The sequence below is a fragment of the Lacerta agilis genome, chromosome 6 (assembly GCF_009819535.1).
Source record: "Lacerta agilis isolate rLacAgi1 chromosome 6, rLacAgi1.pri, whole genome shotgun sequence".
In the NCBI taxonomy this organism is placed as follows: Eukaryota; Metazoa; Chordata; class Lepidosauria; order Squamata; family Lacertidae; genus Lacerta; species Lacerta agilis.
This window is the reverse complement of record NC_046317.1, coordinates 44,206,824-44,222,918: the sequence shown is the minus strand read 5'-3', so window position 1 is coordinate 44,222,918 and position 16,095 is coordinate 44,206,824. Positions and strand designations below refer to the sequence as shown.

The following is a 16,095-nucleotide window of genomic DNA, read 5'->3' as shown; positions in this document are numbered from 1 at the left end:
CACACCAAGTTATTTTCTGCATATACAGTACTGCACCACAAGTGGCGATCCTTATTTTTCTTCCTTGTGGAATTGGTGCTGCTTGTGCACGTGCTCACACATTTTCACGTGTTCTGTGTGTCACCAGCAAAATGCCAGCCCATACTTTTTTATTTTTTACATTTAGTCTGGATTTCCACTTGCTGCAGAAAATTCAGTAAGTAAAAATATATGATATATCTGGTGTTACTAATGGTGTGAAAGTTCAGCGGTTTTGGGGGTGTATGTGGATGATTTTTCATGCTTTCACCTCACCTGATTCCTGTGGCTAACATAGCCAGTGTTGGGTACTATGCACCTTGACTGGAGTGAGTTAGCATTGTTTGCTGTTACACCTGGCCGTAATACTACTTCAATCATGATACACCAGACCTACTGCCAAGCAATCTGGTCACTTCAGGAGTCATGATGCTGAAGAGAAGAAACATTTGCATTTTTTAAATGAAAAATTAGATAAATTATTATACTGTATAATTTAACTTACAGTATTTAGAAGACAGGGCTTGCAGGAAAATGGCAGCTCTTTTAAGCCTTACAATTGTTAAGAGAGGATAAAGTTCCCTTATCATGGCTTCAACTTTATACTTGAAATAATGTTGCACCACTGTTTCTATAGTTTGTCTTTGTCCTAACTAGCAAATACAAACATTATCATATGCAGAAATGCACTCTTATACAGTATACTGAAATACTTTTTAATTATTTTTTCACACGTCACCACAGATGTTCATATCACTTAACTTGGACATATTATCAGACAAGTGCTGTTTAATAGAGAGATCAGGAACGTGCGGCTCTCCCGATGTTGATGGACAACAACTCCCATAATATCTTACCATTGGCCATGCTGGCTGGGGCCAGGTGAGGTCCAAAATCATCTGGAGGGCCACAGATTCCCCCGCCCATGGTTTAAAGTAAGTGGTTTAACCAGTTTTGAAATGCACATGGATCAATTGCAATAGAGTCTGATTGCAGCTGTTTGAAACTTGACTCTCAGGGTTTGATAACCTAACACCACATTTACAGTTCCTGGGGTTTTTTTGATAATGGGAGACCACAAATCATCCCAGTAGGAGGGAATCCTTAACATTTTTCCAAGTAATACAACAGAGGTGGATGCTTCCAGCAGGGGGCACAACTGCAACATGTTTTAAATACAGTGATTAATATAGGAGGAGGGTTAACTATTATGGAAGTGGCCCGTAATAACATTTGCTTCCATTATTAAGGTTTTGTAGCTAATCTACTAAAAAAAGTCTGTTCCATTTGTTTAACTTTGTAGCATAATGGTTCAGAATACCGGGAACAATGTCACAGCAGAATAGAAGGGGTGGGGACTCTTCTGTTTAGTTTCTACTAGTATGAGGTTCATAACACAGGATTTATAAAACTGTTCAGTGCAAAAACATACCAGGTGAATGACAGGGTGCACCTAATGCATTTTTTTGGTACCAGATTTACCAGATACCAGAAACAATTTTACTATTCATTTATAACCATTTTTGCTTAACAATTCCTGCCTTTAAATCCTTTGCTTTCCCTCTTCTGAAAAATTTACTTATTAGCATGTTCAACATTTCTCTCACTAATATTCTCAAAGGGACATAGGCAACTTTGGGGAAACACATTTCTCTTAAAGCATACAATGGTTTTCCAGTGACATCATTTGTTTACAATTTGAGTCACCAGTAAAAAGATTTGCTGATGTACTGAGGTTTCCAGATTGCCTCTCTGAAATTAAAGTTCTCAAAAGTTGCAGACTATACAGAAAACGTAGCTCCATGTTTTACATTTTGAAGTTTTATGTGACTAGTGCAGCGGTGACCAGCTTATTTGTTGTTGGGAGCTACTGTGACACACAAGTGTATTTTGCTACACACACTGACTCCATCACATGTTATCAAGCAGTAAGAGGGGTTTGCAGCTGCAGGCTCATGGCTGGGGCACCCCATACAATGAGAAATGTAGCATTACAATGTGGAGACTTTCTCTATTAGAATGTTTTAAGAACAACTTTAGTTTCGGTCAAGAAGCTTTTTACCATACCTTTATTTGGCAGGATTGCCAGGAGATAAATAAATTGATTTGGGAACCAAGTGGCTTATGACTTGGTTAATAGCCATCCCTCATAAAATTATTAAAGACTGAAAGAACAGTGAGTGTTTCTGATTTCTGCAGCAATCTACCAAAATTATATCTTTAGTTTTACGGAAGGAGTGGGGAACCTGTGGCCCTCCAGATGTTGTTGGACTACAACTCCCACCATTCCTGATCTTTGGCTTTGCAGGTTGGAGTCGATGAGAGTTGGAGTCCCAACACCATCTGGTGTGGGGCATTACTGTCAGGACAAGAACAGTGAAATGGGATATGTCTAACCCAACTCTAAAACTGCACATGGGAGCATAATTGTACAACAAAACTACAGAGGGAAAGCAGGCTCCATGTGCAGATTTCCCAGCTCCTGTAGGACTGTGACATAAAAGCTGTGCTTGCCAGAGCCCCTACAAAATCTTTCTCCTTTGTTATAGGAGTTTTACATTTGATATGTATAGCTGAGAACAGTGTTGTTTAAACGCTTAAGCCTGGATACAATCCACTGAGGCAGCTTGTTTTTATGAGTAAACATCCCGAGCACTGCTTGTAAAACTTCAGTGTTACATTATGCTAGTTACAGTACATTTCATTTCCCCCTTGGGGACAATCACCTTCTTGAGAAGGAAAATGGCTTAACAAGAAAATTATCTCTAGAGTCTGTGTAATTAATTGATTACAGCTGTGTTGAGTGAGAGGAGACCCAAAAGCTTGATTTGCCAAGGATTCAATGTGTCCGTTCTAGAGTTGGGGTAAACCAGGGACACAGCAGGGCTCAGGAGTTAAAGGGTGTGGTCCCCCACTGCAAGAGCTGCAGAGGAGTGAAAGAAAAAATATGTACACACACACACATTTCTCTTCTCAGGATTCACACTTGTTGTAACTGTTTAGTCAGCACACACAAAAAGGAGAGGAAACTACTGATTCGTTGGGAAAACAATCAAAATCCACAATTGAGCAATGCCTTCACTGGGACCGGCTTTAGTGTCACAAAATAGATTTGACAGAAGTTTTGTCAATGTTTCCCTCATAACAAAAATATTTCCTCCAATAGCTAAGGGCCAGTTATTTCATTATGGCCATCAGCTGAAGCTACTAGACCTGGTTCCACATAGCTCTAGTTCCAAGTATTGCTTGTAACATGTAAGGCGACCTTATGAGAAATGGTTGAGGGAATTGAGTATGTTTAACCTGGTCCAGAGGAGACTGAGAGGAGATATGATAGCCATCTTCAAATATCTAAAGGATAACTGCTACAAGAGGTTGTGGGCTCTCCTTCACTGGAGGTTTTTAAGCAGCGGCTGGATGGCCACCTGTCATGTATGATCTAGTTAAGATTCCTGCATTGCAGGGGGTTGGACTAGATTGGGTCCCTTCCAACTCTACAATTCTATAAATCTATGAAAAGAGGGCCCACCCGAGGACACTAGCCAGGGTCTTCTAAAACCTGGAGCAAGCGCTGGCTACTGCTAGGGCATTCTTTGCCCACTCTGATCCCTCCTTACAGTAGCAGGCTCCTGTACAGTATCCTGAGTTTTATTGATCTCGTATCAATACTGAAAATCCTGGGGATGATCAGGTAGATCCCAATATTCTGGAGCGGGAAGGTATTTAGTAGACATCCAGCAGGTTCAAAAATTGTCCATGGTCAAAGCTAGAGAGACCTGGTATCCCTTTTCACAAATATTTGACTTATTTCATGCTTAGTTAAGCATTCAATTGCTCTTCTAATTTTTTAATTGTTTTTATCTAAGGAACTAGAGGGCCATCATTACTTCATCCATTCTACCCCTTGCAGACCTCCCAAGAGCAGCCATTATGGTAATGTTGAATTCCACACTCAGTTTTTCCTGGTTTTCTCCCTCCCTCCCTTCCTTCTGTACCCTTATCATTTATTTATTTTTTTACAATTATTTTCACTGCTTATGTCTGTAACCCTTCTATTGTGAAAAATGACAATATAATGTTTTTAAAACTACGTATGTTAGTCAGAGGTCATATTTTGTAATCTGTTAATAGTGCTGGGAATTGTAGCTCGGGGGGGGGCAGCGGTTCTAATAACCATCAACACCTAACAGACTGCAGTTCCCAGGGTTTTTTGGGATAAATGTATGGTGTGGGTTTGACTTCAGTTGTTGCCAAGTATCTAATCAATGAAGGCAAGCAGAACTCCAGAGTTCAAATCAAGTGACATATGCCAAAGGTAACAGGCAGGAATTGTTAAAACTGCCGATATCTGCAGCCTGGAACTTTATCCCACTTCCTTATGCAGGGCTGCTAGGAGGCTGACACCAGATTAGTGAAGAGTGCAGTTAGGTCTGGTTGCTATGGAAACCCGCTCAGTACGGATACAGCTAAACAGAGCTGGAAGTGGGTTCTGAAAGAACCTAATAATACAATTTTGCAATTCATTAGGATTTGCAGGTGCACTGCTTCCTTGCTCACTTGTGTATTCATTAGCTGGCTTTGTAATTCTATTATGCACTGTGTAAGTAAATGAGTGAAGGGATTAAGCCAGCAGCTGATTTATGTTGCCTTTCAGCATGATGTAATCTTGTATCCCAATGTTGTTGGATTTCAGCTTCCATATCCCCAGCCAGCTTAACCAATGGTCTGGGGATGATGGGAATTGGAAGTCCAACAACATCTGTGGACCCTAGGCTGAAGAATGCTGATTAAGTGGCCTACTCTTCCAAATGGAGAGCAGGGCAAACTGAAATAATCACACTAGAGTCAGCACCCAACTAGCTACAGCAGTCAACATGGTGCCCTCCAAATGTTGTTGGACTACAACTTTTATCACCCCAGGCAGCTTGGGCAATAGTCAGTAATGATGGGAGTTGTAGTCCAGCAACATCTAGACAATTCAAACTGTTATCACAAATGAAGTCCTAAATGCCTATGCACTGCTGCCCTCCCATGCCATTCTGCCCGCACTCTGAGATCTGGTGAAAAGGCACCTTTGTGGATCCTGACATTGACTGGTGATGTACAACAGGGTCTTTTCTGTGCCAGCCCCCTGTAATGGAACTCTCTCCTGTGGAGGTTTGTCTGCCTCCCTCTCCTTTTAGCTTCTGCCACCAAGTGAAGGCCATTTTGTTGAGGTAGGCTTTTGGTTAGCCATGGCATTTTTAATGGTGGTTGATGCTTTCATTATCTGCCGCACTGTTTACTTTTCAGGCTTTTAATTTTTTTAAGTTATTTTAATTGTTCAGTCACTTTATTGTATTTTTGTGTGTGTGGCTGACGGCCACCCTGAGTATTGTTTTAATAATGGAAAGGTGCAACATGTGTCACTTTAAAACATAAAGAAACCCTGGCACTTAGAATGTCTCCACACCTTCGTCTTTCGGCTCCTTCAGCTTCTTTATTTTGTCCAACTTGAGGCGACAGAACTGCTCTTCATCACTTCTGCTGCTACTGCTACTATTGCCGGAGGCCCTCTCCTCCAAGAGCTTGACGACCTTGCTATCCATCTCATCCATTTGAAGGCATAGACAGGGGGAGTCACTTACCTTCAGTGAATCTCCCCACATGCTCTTGCACATGTCAGTCCCATTGCCATACATCTAGGAGTCAGAGAAAAAAAACTGGCTAAATTTACAACATCCAATGCAATAGACACAAAATGAAATGGCTCTTGATCACACACAAGCTTTGCAAAATTGGGCCACATGTTCCTCCTGCTCTAGATCTTTCTACTACGGCATGCTTGGCAAAGCTTGGTCCAGGATTAACAACAGCCCATTTAGGGCACATAGCACTCGCCCTCCACTGCTCCTTTCTGCCACTTGTACAAATGGGGGCGGGGCGGCTGACTGCTTAACTGTACAAGCTAAAAGCAATGGAAATAAAGAGACAAATCTTCTTCCCTCAGTGCGCTGTCCAGCTCTATTCCTTTTGGATCTTAGTCACTTTTATTTTCAGCTGTGAGCCAACTCAAACAGAAATCTCAATTTTCTTTGCTTCCACAAGAACATAGGAAGCTGGCTTATACAGTGTTTCCATCTAGCCCATTTTTTAACCTGCTCAGACTGGCAGTTACAGTTTACAGTAAGTACTTTATTACGGTCAACGACCAGCACACACACACACAAAAAGACACATACAGAATCAATAATAAATGCAATTTAAAATTGATCTGAGATTTGATCTAAAAGGGGTTGGCCATATTAAAATTAAAGTACATTAAAATTAATAATTATTGCTTTAAAAGAATAAATTTAGAAATTAATTATAAAATCAACAATTCAGATTATTATAATACTTAAATCAAAAGAAGGATCAGGAGCCACCTAATTGTGCGGACCGAAGCTTAATAGCGACAGCACAGAACTTTGCCACCGCAGCAGTGACCTTAGGGTTGGCATCTGATAGGAGCCAATGGGCGTAGTGTTCTTCGGGACATCCAGGAGACTCACATAATAGCGGAGAGATAAGTTCATTCCGTAAAGCCCTATAAAAGCAGCAACGGAGAAGTACATGGTCTGTAGTCTCTACTTCTCCGGAGCTGCATGGACAGAGTCTCAGACTGGCAATTCCTCAGACTGGCAATTGCTCTCTAGGCTCTCAGAGGTTTTTCCTGTCACTAGTTAGCCTGATCCTTTTAACCAGGAACAGAAGTATGGACATTTTTGCATGTGAAGCATGGTCACATCCACATCATACATTTAAAGGTGAAGCTAAAGGGACTCCGGGATTGCAGCGCTCATCTCGCTTTACTGGCCGAGGGAGCCGGCACTTGTCCACAGACAGCTTCTGGGTCATGTGGCCAGCATGACTAAGCCGCTTCTAGCGCACCAGAGCAGCGCACGGAAATGCCGTTTACCTTCCCGCTGGAGCAGTACCTATTTATCTACTTGCACATTGATGTGCTTTTGAACTGCTAGGTTGGCAGGAATACATTTAAAGCACACTTTAAATTGTGGGAACTGTAGTTTACCCCTCACATAATTCTGATTCTCAGCACCCTTAAACTACAATTCCCAAGATTATTTGGGGGAAGTCATGTATGGTGTATGGTGTGGATGTCACCCAAGTCATCCCAAGTATGGTGTGGATGTCACCCAAGTCATCTCCAGCCGAGATACATGGCCCCTTTCTATCTTGCCAAATGTAGAAGCAGTAACATACTTTGGGATGTGATTGGGCAGCAAATGGAAGTGGTTTGATGAACAGACTGCAAGCTGGTAAATTAGCATGTATTATGGGCCATTATTAAAGGGCAAAATTGATATTGCTTTGAGAAAGTAAGCAGAAAGCCAGTGTGGTAGTTAAGAGTGGCAGACTATGACTGGGAAGACTCAAATTGAAATCCCCACTCAGCTTTAAAGCTCATTGGATGACCTAGGGCCAGTCACTACTTCTCAGCCTAATACACCTCAGAGTCATTGTGTGGATAAAAATGGAGAGGAACCATGCATATTGCCTTGAGTTTCTTGGCGGAAAGGTGCAATGTAAAAGTTAGGAATAAATACAAAACCTGCATCCTCTTAATCTATATCAGTGATTCCCAAACTGAGGACTGTTAGGTTCACAAAGCCCTCTATACTCACTCACTGCTCTTCCTTTATTTCCTTTCAATCAGCCTCCACTAGGGCTGCAACAGAGATGCTTGAGATAAATTCAGTCTGCTATTGTTAGATCCACTTCTCCAGGAGCAAGTCCTCTGCATAGACATGCAAAGGACTGCACTGTCAATTCCTTCCAATACAGATGAAGCAGAATTACCAGTATTTGCCTTAAGATAAGGTTGAATTTTTGTGTCTTTGTATGATCACTCTGGAAATGACTTCTGAATGAAAGTTCAGAGCAGTGCACAAACACAGGTGTTAGGCTCCTCCTTTCACTCTAAAACAACTCTCTTTTAATTCAGAAAAAGTAGGTCAGCTATTGGAAGTTTGGAAAACATATTTTTAGATATATCTATTTCTAACAAATAACAACACATCATTTCATTCTAACACATGGTTTAGAATTTGTCTTATGGACGTCACAATTTAGAAATTCAATTAAGTGACTTGTTGCAGATTATTGTTCATCTTTACTGCTCTGCTACTGTGTACAAGTTCTACTAAAGGACACTGGAATACCGGTGGGGTTTGAGTAGGTGAGTTTTTTCTTGTTGAAGGAACATCTACTAGACTAGATCCCTGGTGTTGAATGCAGAGCTCTTATGTAGCTTTCTGGCTCCTTCACATACGCGCACTGTTTGTGGTTGATTATGATACACTACCTCGTGGTAGGGGATGCACGCATTCTTACAGTGGTTTTCTCCTTTTTCGTCAATTGCCCAGTCTGTCAGCCAGTTGCTAACACAAGTGAAGTCATTTTTACAAGCTTCATACCTGCAAGGTAAAGAAAGCATAGATGACTGATTTATGAGCATTTGTGCCATCTCTCATAAATCAACACAGAGGAAGGTGTGTAGGCTGGGCTGATAGCGTTTGCTTCCATTCCATTAGCTCAAAGCTGCTGCATCACACTGTTGACTCATGCTAAGTTTGTGGCTTACTAAGACCCCTAGATCCTTTTCACATGTACTACTGACAAGCCAGGTGTCCCCCATCTTATATCTGTGCATCTGGTTCTTCCTGCCTAAGTGTAAAACCTTGTGTATTGTTTTTGTAAGAAGAAGAAGAAGAAGAAGAAGAAGAAGAAGAGTTTGGATTTGATATCCTGCTTTTCACTACCCGAAGGAGTCTCAAAGCGGCTAACATTCTCCTTTCCCTTCCTCCCCCACAACAAACACTCTGTGAGGTGAGTGGGGCTGACTCACCTTCAGACTTCAGAGAAGTGTGACTAGCCCAAGGTCACCCAGCAGCTGCATGTGGAGGAGCGGAGACGCGAACCCGGTTCCCCAGATTACGAGTCTGCCACTCTTAACCACTACACCACGCAGGTGAATGTGAATGTGGAAAATTATAAATAAAATATAGAACATTGTATTTATTCCTATTGAAATTCATTCTGTTAGTTTGGGCCCAGTTCTCCAATCAGTTAAGGTCAGTAACAGGGCCCTACACACTTCTCACACACAATCCCTTTCCTTTCCACCCGCTGGCCAGCTCAGTAAATGCCAGCTGATCTAACAGTAGAAGTGAATGAGCCTGCACTCCTTACAGTATTGTGGCATCCCACTTTAGTGCAACCTTATACCCTTAAAAAAAGAAGAGTATAAAGATGATGGTGGACTCTCCTTTCATGGAGGTTTTTAAGCAGAGGTTGGATGGCCATCTGTCATGGATGCTTTAGCTGAGATTCCTGCATTACAGGGGTTGGACTAGATGACCCTTGGGTCCCTTCCAACTCTAAGATTCTATGATTCTATGTGATTGTTGTGCTAAAAGTTCAGTTGTTTCCACTAAAACAGCACCAATAGGAAGTATGTGGAAGTAGTGACATCACCAAGAAGCAAATTTAAGTCTGTGCATTGCCAGAGTAGCTGAGCACTGCAGTACTATAAATGTTGGATTAAAAAGCACCTAGAACATTTGTGATCTGAAAAGTAACATTTGGGTGGTAGGGAAGCTATGGGCCACGCAAAGCTTGTAACAGATGCTGTGTGATCCAGTATTTTGATGGTGCGAACTGCCCTGAATGCAAGATCACATATGACCATCCTGATACCCAGAAGAACACAAATCACCTTGAATACAAACTAAAATTCCTGTCTGCAGGGGCCCTCAGTAACAGGTGAACCAGTTCCTTTGACCTTGTTTTCAGCTAGAAAATGCTTAAAGAATAACATGTTTGCACAAACTGGACTTTGAAGCATGATCTCTTGTTTGGCAAGAAAATTTATCTAATTTTTTACAGAATTAAGCACAGTTCTTTATTATGTACTCAGCATATTATTAGTTTACAAATACCAGGTCAGTAAGTTCATATTTGGCTTTAGTCATACCATTTATATGAATGCAACCTGTGCTTAAAATTAAAGGCATGATATGAACACACTTTTAAAATTCTGTGTCTTTTATAGCATGTTTTTTTCAAAAGCTGACACTGTATGATGTTTATGTTGCCATGGAAATTAATGAAAAAATATGTTTGAGTCATAATAACACTAGCAACATTGGCTCCCCTCCTCCTTTCATCTTTTGCCAGCCTTTTTAGCCTGTATCTTGTAGAAGTTTGCCTTGGCAAAACTCAAGCAACCCCCCTAACTTCTGACTGGGATCAAAGAGTCCATTTTGTATAATCACATTAATATTATAAATAAGAAGCATGCCTTAGTTTAAATATGGCTAGCGGAAATATTAGTTCCTGTTAGTAAGGTAAACTACCCTAGATTCATGGTTTGCTAGAAGAATTTATTGTTTAATATGCTATAAAGGCATCTCTTCAGTTTTATTATTCCAGTCTGGTCATGAAAATATATAAATATAATAGAAACTCGCGAGCTACAGGCTCCTATGAGCATCTCAGTTGACTCTTCTGGGCAATTCTTAGCAGATGTAGTAAGATTTTGAAATTAAGATTAGCTCCTAAAGGTAACGTTTTCATTTCTTACAGGTGTAAAAATCTGCCTGTAAGCAGTGCCTGCGATAATGTGCTAATGCCAGGGTGAACTTTAATCTTCTCAAAGCAGGTTTGCTATTTAGATGTGAATTGTGTGACAACGTTGAAATTTACACTGCAGCTTTAAAGCAGAGATGGGGAACCTGTGGACCTCCAGAAGTTGTTGAACTCCAGCTCCCATCAGCCTAGCCAGCAAGGGCAGATGTGGTTGGACTCCAGTTTCCCCACCTTTTCTCTAAAGCAGGAAAATAAGTTGCCACACTTATTTCTTCTTTGGCTTCTCTGTCTGTGTCTCCACTGCTTGCTGCGTGGCCTGATCGTGGGAGCTGGCAGTGGGCAGAGTAGATGAAAGGACTAACAAAGGAAAGGACAAGAGAAGTCTCTATTGCTTCCCCATGTTGCAGCCTGGCAATACTGCTTGCGACATGTGTGTCATTGCTGAATTTTGTATTGCCTAATGTTCTGCTTTTCAAGGCTATGTACTGTCAACACAAGTAGGGATGATACAACTCCTGTTCTGATTAATATTCTAGGTCAGTTTTTTTAAAGGACATTTCAACAATTACAGACAAAGGGAGAGAAGGTTAAAGGAAAGAAGAAGGCAGCATGTCCCTGATCCTTGTGGGAACAGGATCAGAGACTAATCGCCTGCTCCCTTCCACAGCCCTCACCATGGGCAATATAATGACTTGTCTTTCATTTCCAGCTCAGAGTGACAGGATAGTGTATTAGCAGCACACTTTCTCTTTCCCCCAGTGCTTCTTGAAGGCTTGGGCAGGGCAGGATATGCACACAGCTGTCTCTTCCTTCTGCAGCTCCTTCCCCTTCTCAAGAGCTCTCAAGAGCATTGGCTTTCCAGGATGGTTATTTTGCAGCTGTGATCGTCAGATCCAACAGGGAACTACTTTAATTACTGTACAGGAGGGGGATATGTCACAAGCACGGCTTCTCCTTTCATTCTAGCGCTATGACAGGAAAAGCTTTGTTTAATCTCTGCCTGGTCAAACTATTGAAAACTCTGGAGGCCTACCTTGTACTGGATCTGACAAACTTACTTCCAAGCTGCCAACGAATGATAAAATAGTCACTATATTGCAGCCCACTAGAATGCATTCACACTCAGAAGTTAGTCCCATTTATTTCAATTGGATTTACTTCCAAATAAGAGTGTAGAAAATTAGAGGCTTTATCAATTACTTGGTTTGCCTTTTTTAAAAAAGTGCTTTATGATGACCCAGCTTTAAAGTATACCGAGGGCTGGAGAAAAGGACATCTGGAGAAAAACCATATGGTGTACAGTGTCAAATAAATGAAATAATAACAAAAAAGCAATGTACTTTCCCAAAGTATGATTCACCAGAGAGATCTGTTTTCATTTAAAACAAATCCTTATGTCAGTGCTGAGAATTATTAAATGTGTCAAGTTCACCATTTCCTCTGTAATTGTCCAAGGACTCTTTGGCAGGTGGGTTGGAAAGGGAAGCTACCCCAAAGGGCTCTCCAAAGTCCACATATATACTGAAAAATGAGCTTTTGGCGCAGGAAATTCCAAGCCATTAGAAACAATGAGGAAAGCTTGAGGCAAGGTTCCTTATGTCCTTTAAAGTCAAGTTCTTGTTTCTTCTGAACACTGTGAAAATTACCCTTTACAACAAAGGTACAGAGGATTTTGAAATAAGGATCTCTGTAGGATGTGGGGAATGGGGATGATATCCTTAGCAGTCATGCAGTACGTTAAACATATTCTACTGTCTATATAACAAAAGAATTCTGCAGCTTCCGCCTTGGGTATGCAGGAGAAGTAGAAACATTGTTCAAAGTTTTCCCAGCATATAGCTTGAAGCAGACTCATTTGTGGGTAAATAACTTGAGCACCCTAGGTCAAATCCAGCTGTTTGAAGAATGCTACCTGGTCCCCCAGTTGTGAACCTGGAGGTTAAAGTGTTGTGAATAAGTGGTATCTGGGGTGCCAGAGCAGTGTTAGAAGTGCTGCTCACTATTCCTCACTGTCTTTTCAAAGTGTTCCTCAGTGAATTAGATGATGGCTAGAGATAGGTGCAATATATTGTGAGAGGAATTACTAATATTTTATCATTTGGGAACAAGTCTGCCCTATTACTAACACACATGAACACCACTCCCAGAGAGTAGACATCAATCCAGAAAGCTGTATCTAAGGTCTTGAACATGCCCCATGGGATCTGTAACTCTGTTCTTTGAACAGAAGTCTATCAGCAACCTCTGCTTCTTGTCAAGAAACAGAAGTTCAAATCTCCACTGTAAATGTGGAGCTTGTTGTGTGGTTCTCTAGATTATTGTGAGATGTTCAGGAATTTTGTCATCCATTCTACGGAGCTGAAGTGTTGTAGAATAAAGTTGTTCATCAGTAGAACTGGCATGTGTGTTGTATTGTTTGCCTTTATCTTAAAATAAGGGGCATGTTGTAAAACAGGTACAGGGATGTAATGGGGTGGTGGGAATGTCAGGGTTGTATTCAAAATAGCGCTAAGGCAAATGTTCTGACAGTGCAAGGTTTTGTGCATACCTAATTCAAGCTGTTAGTACTAGCATAAAAGGTAAAGGGACCCCTGACCATTAGGTCCAGTCGTGTCCGACTCTGGGGTTGCAGCGCTCATCTCGCGTTACTGGCCGAGGGAGCTGGCGTACAGCCTCCAGGTCATGTGGCCAGCATGACAAAGCCGCTTCTGGAGAACCAGAGCAGTGCACGGAAACGCCGTTTACCTTCCCGCCGGAGCGGTACCTATTTATCTACTTGCACTTTGACATGCTTTTGAACTGCTAGGTGGGAAGGAGCTGGGACCGAGCAATGGGAGCTCACCCCATCACAGGGATTTGAACCGCCAACCTTCTGATCAGCAAGCCCTAGGCTCTGTTGTTTAACCCACAGCGCCACCCGCAAAGCCCTAAATATCTTGGGAACCAAGAATCCAGAGTGCCTGCTTCAATATCAACCACCCTGAGGTGTGTCTGTCACCCTAATTGTTAACTGTTAATAGGAATTTTATAACTTCCCTGTTTACCCGGGCATTTGATGGCTGAAATATACTGCTTTATTAAAATGAGAAACATAACCCCCAACTTACCAGTCGTCACAGAAGTTTTGGCACATGGGAACAGACACAATAGCTGCTGCGTAGAGGGGATGTGCCCAATGTGCAGTATATGGTGAACACCTGTAAAAGCATTCTATCTTCTTCATATAGCTCTGACATCTGTTGTTACATTAGAAATAACCATTGTTATTACATGATAAACAACTGCCTCTATGTTCTAAGAGATCAGCCTGCATTTTTTCCAAAGAACTTTATTGGAATGCAACACTTTAGGCTAGGCTAGGGTACCAAGGCAAAATATTTTTATTATTTCATTTCTAAGCGGTTTACAATAAAATTAGAGTTCTGCCATTCAGCCCCTCGCACTCACATATTTCAAGACCTGCATGTATTTATGGTTTGCAATACACAGGAGAATAATGTGCCATTACTCTAGCCTAACACCTTTGACTACCTCCACTTAAATGGTCAGACACTCTGTAATAGAACTTATTTGGTTATGGAACACATACTATCCACAGGCATCTGTCCCACTTCTATGGAGATTCTGCCATTGTGCTTTATCAAGCAAGTGTTATTTGCACCAGTCTTGCAGTGTTCAGTGTTCCTGCTTAGGGTTTCAGCCAGCCAGCATTGTCCTTTCCCAGGATACTCTATTCCATTTTACCTTCCCCCCTCATTTTTCCAACCTCCATCCCAAACAATAGTTGGTCAACGTTCGTAAGAGCTATTGAACTTTTGCAAACTTCAGGGATCCCCAAGCCTCTAAATATTTCCCTCTGGTGCATGAATAGTAACATTTTGTCTACACAAGGGCCCACATTTGAAGAACTGCAGTTTCATGAAACGCATAACTGAACCCAATGAATTTCTGCATGCAATGCTACTGTTAAAGGTACACAAGCCATAAAAAAGGCAGCAGCCTTATATTGTGCTTTTCACAAAGTTATGCTGGTGATTGTTGGCAAACAAGAACCCTTGAATGAAGGGAAAAAATTGAATGCACTTGGAGAAAAAGAACAAGGGCAAGTCACTTACAATTTACTGTTATTTCCACATCGGTTCCAATAGGTGGTATTTACTTTAATCACTGGTGAATCAGCTAGTTCCTTTGTAATGTCTTCAGAGCAACAAGAGGCTGTGGGGAATTAAAAACAAATATATCTCATTCTGAAGGTTTACTTTGTAACATAATCACAATTTTGAAGACATAGAATTTTGTTAAGTCCTCACAGTGGTCCCTTAGTTAAAAATCGGAAGTGAGTTCCCTCATTATTTTTAATGTACTTTTGTAAAATGAAAAACATGCTACTAAAAACATGTTTTAAAACCAAAGGAATACTGGGAAGTTAAAATTTACAAAGGAAATATCTTAATTAAATACTTCAAACTCAAATTTGATATTGGAAATGACAATTTAACATTATACAGATATAAAATTATACAGTAATACAGATTTCTTTTCATACAAAAGAATGTGATCTTCATTCCTTCAGTGCACTTATCATCTCTATATTAAAAAAAAGACTTGGGGGGACCCTTTGGAAATCATGAGCATAAGCTGAAATTGTTGATACTGACAAATTCACAAGCAACATGTCTAAAGACAGTTCTTACCCCACTCCAACCAGTGCAAGCCCCATTTAGAAGCAAAACCCTGATGCATAAAGCTCAGGCACAAACAGGATATCACACATTGTTAATTACAACAACCTAACATCATTCCTGGAGCAAGTGATAATAAGATTTCACATGTGGGCCAAAACACATACATTCACTAAGATCCAATAGATGCAAATAACCAATTGGACAGCTGACTTTTCTTGTGCCATTGGATGTATTGGTTATATATTGATATATCAATATAAAAACTCAACTTTAATAAATTCTTCAGGGCATCAAATTAATATGGGTGGCATCAGAGCTGGTTAGTTAAGGCTTACTTAAATAGTTTTGCAAATATTTCACAGATTCCACAGGACTTACATTTGGAGTATAGGGTGCATTCATGCAAGTTATTCTCCTGGCTGGGTCTGAGCTTGTGAGCTGCTCCTTCCAGACATTGCCTCTTTCCACTTATTGACACTGCTAAGATAGCGAAGAAAAGGGGCACTGAAAACCTTAGCATATTCTCGTTGCTGGTGTCTTTTTAATAGCCCTGTATGGAAATAGTACATTATGGTCAGAGAATTTGGGGACGGTGAGGAGCAAGCTCCATGAAATTTTCAGAAATAAATGTAGGGCATAACACACCTTTTTTGCTGGCTTTGTTTCTTTCGTCTCTGAGATAGGCTGGAACACAAAATGCTGCTGCTCTTTCTCTCCTCTCTCTATATATACATTGCCCGTCAGCAGAAACCCATAGTTT

The 16,095-nt window shown here is 41.0% G+C and overlaps 1 protein-coding gene across 2 annotated transcripts; it reads right to left on the bottom strand.

Annotated features, from left to right (window-relative positions):
- Positions 1 to 5,328: 5,328 nt before the first annotated feature.
- On the bottom strand, positions 5,329 to 16,095 carry LOC117048440 (riboflavin-binding protein-like). 2 transcript variants are annotated; one of them, XM_033152254.1, is made up of 6 exons: positions 15,981 to 16,095; positions 15,714 to 15,885; positions 14,766 to 14,865; positions 13,758 to 13,886; positions 8,366 to 8,477; positions 5,329 to 5,699 (listed from the first exon to the last, which is right to left on the bottom strand). In XM_033152254.1, exons 2-6 carry the CDS (start codon positions 15,853 to 15,855, stop codon positions 5,454 to 5,456), a joined length of 729 nt encoding a protein of 242 aa, XP_033008145.1. In that variant the 5' UTR covers positions 15,856 to 15,885; positions 15,981 to 16,095; the 3' UTR covers positions 5,329 to 5,453. The 2 variants fall into 2 exon arrangements, with proteins under 2 accessions (XP_033008145.1, XP_033008146.1); XM_033152255.1 differs by having other exon boundaries at positions 15,714 to 15,887; positions 15,984 to 16,049.

What these genes read in the sequence shown, in the direction of transcription:
- LOC117048440 (XM_033152254.1), bottom strand. Translation starts at nt 15,855, where the DNA reads ATGCTAAGGTTTTCAGTGCCCCTTTTCTTCGCTATCTTAGCAGTGTCA. An exon ending in CAAAACTTCTGTGACGACTG is followed by an intron (nt 8,478 to 13,757) that starts GTAAGTTGGGGG and finishes TTTACCTTGCAG; the next exon opens with GTATGAAGCTTGTAAAAATG. An exon ending in CGTGCATCCCCTACCACGAG is followed by an intron (nt 5,700 to 8,365) that starts GTAGTGTATCAT and finishes TCTGACTCCTAG; the next exon opens with ATGTATGGCAATGGGACTGA.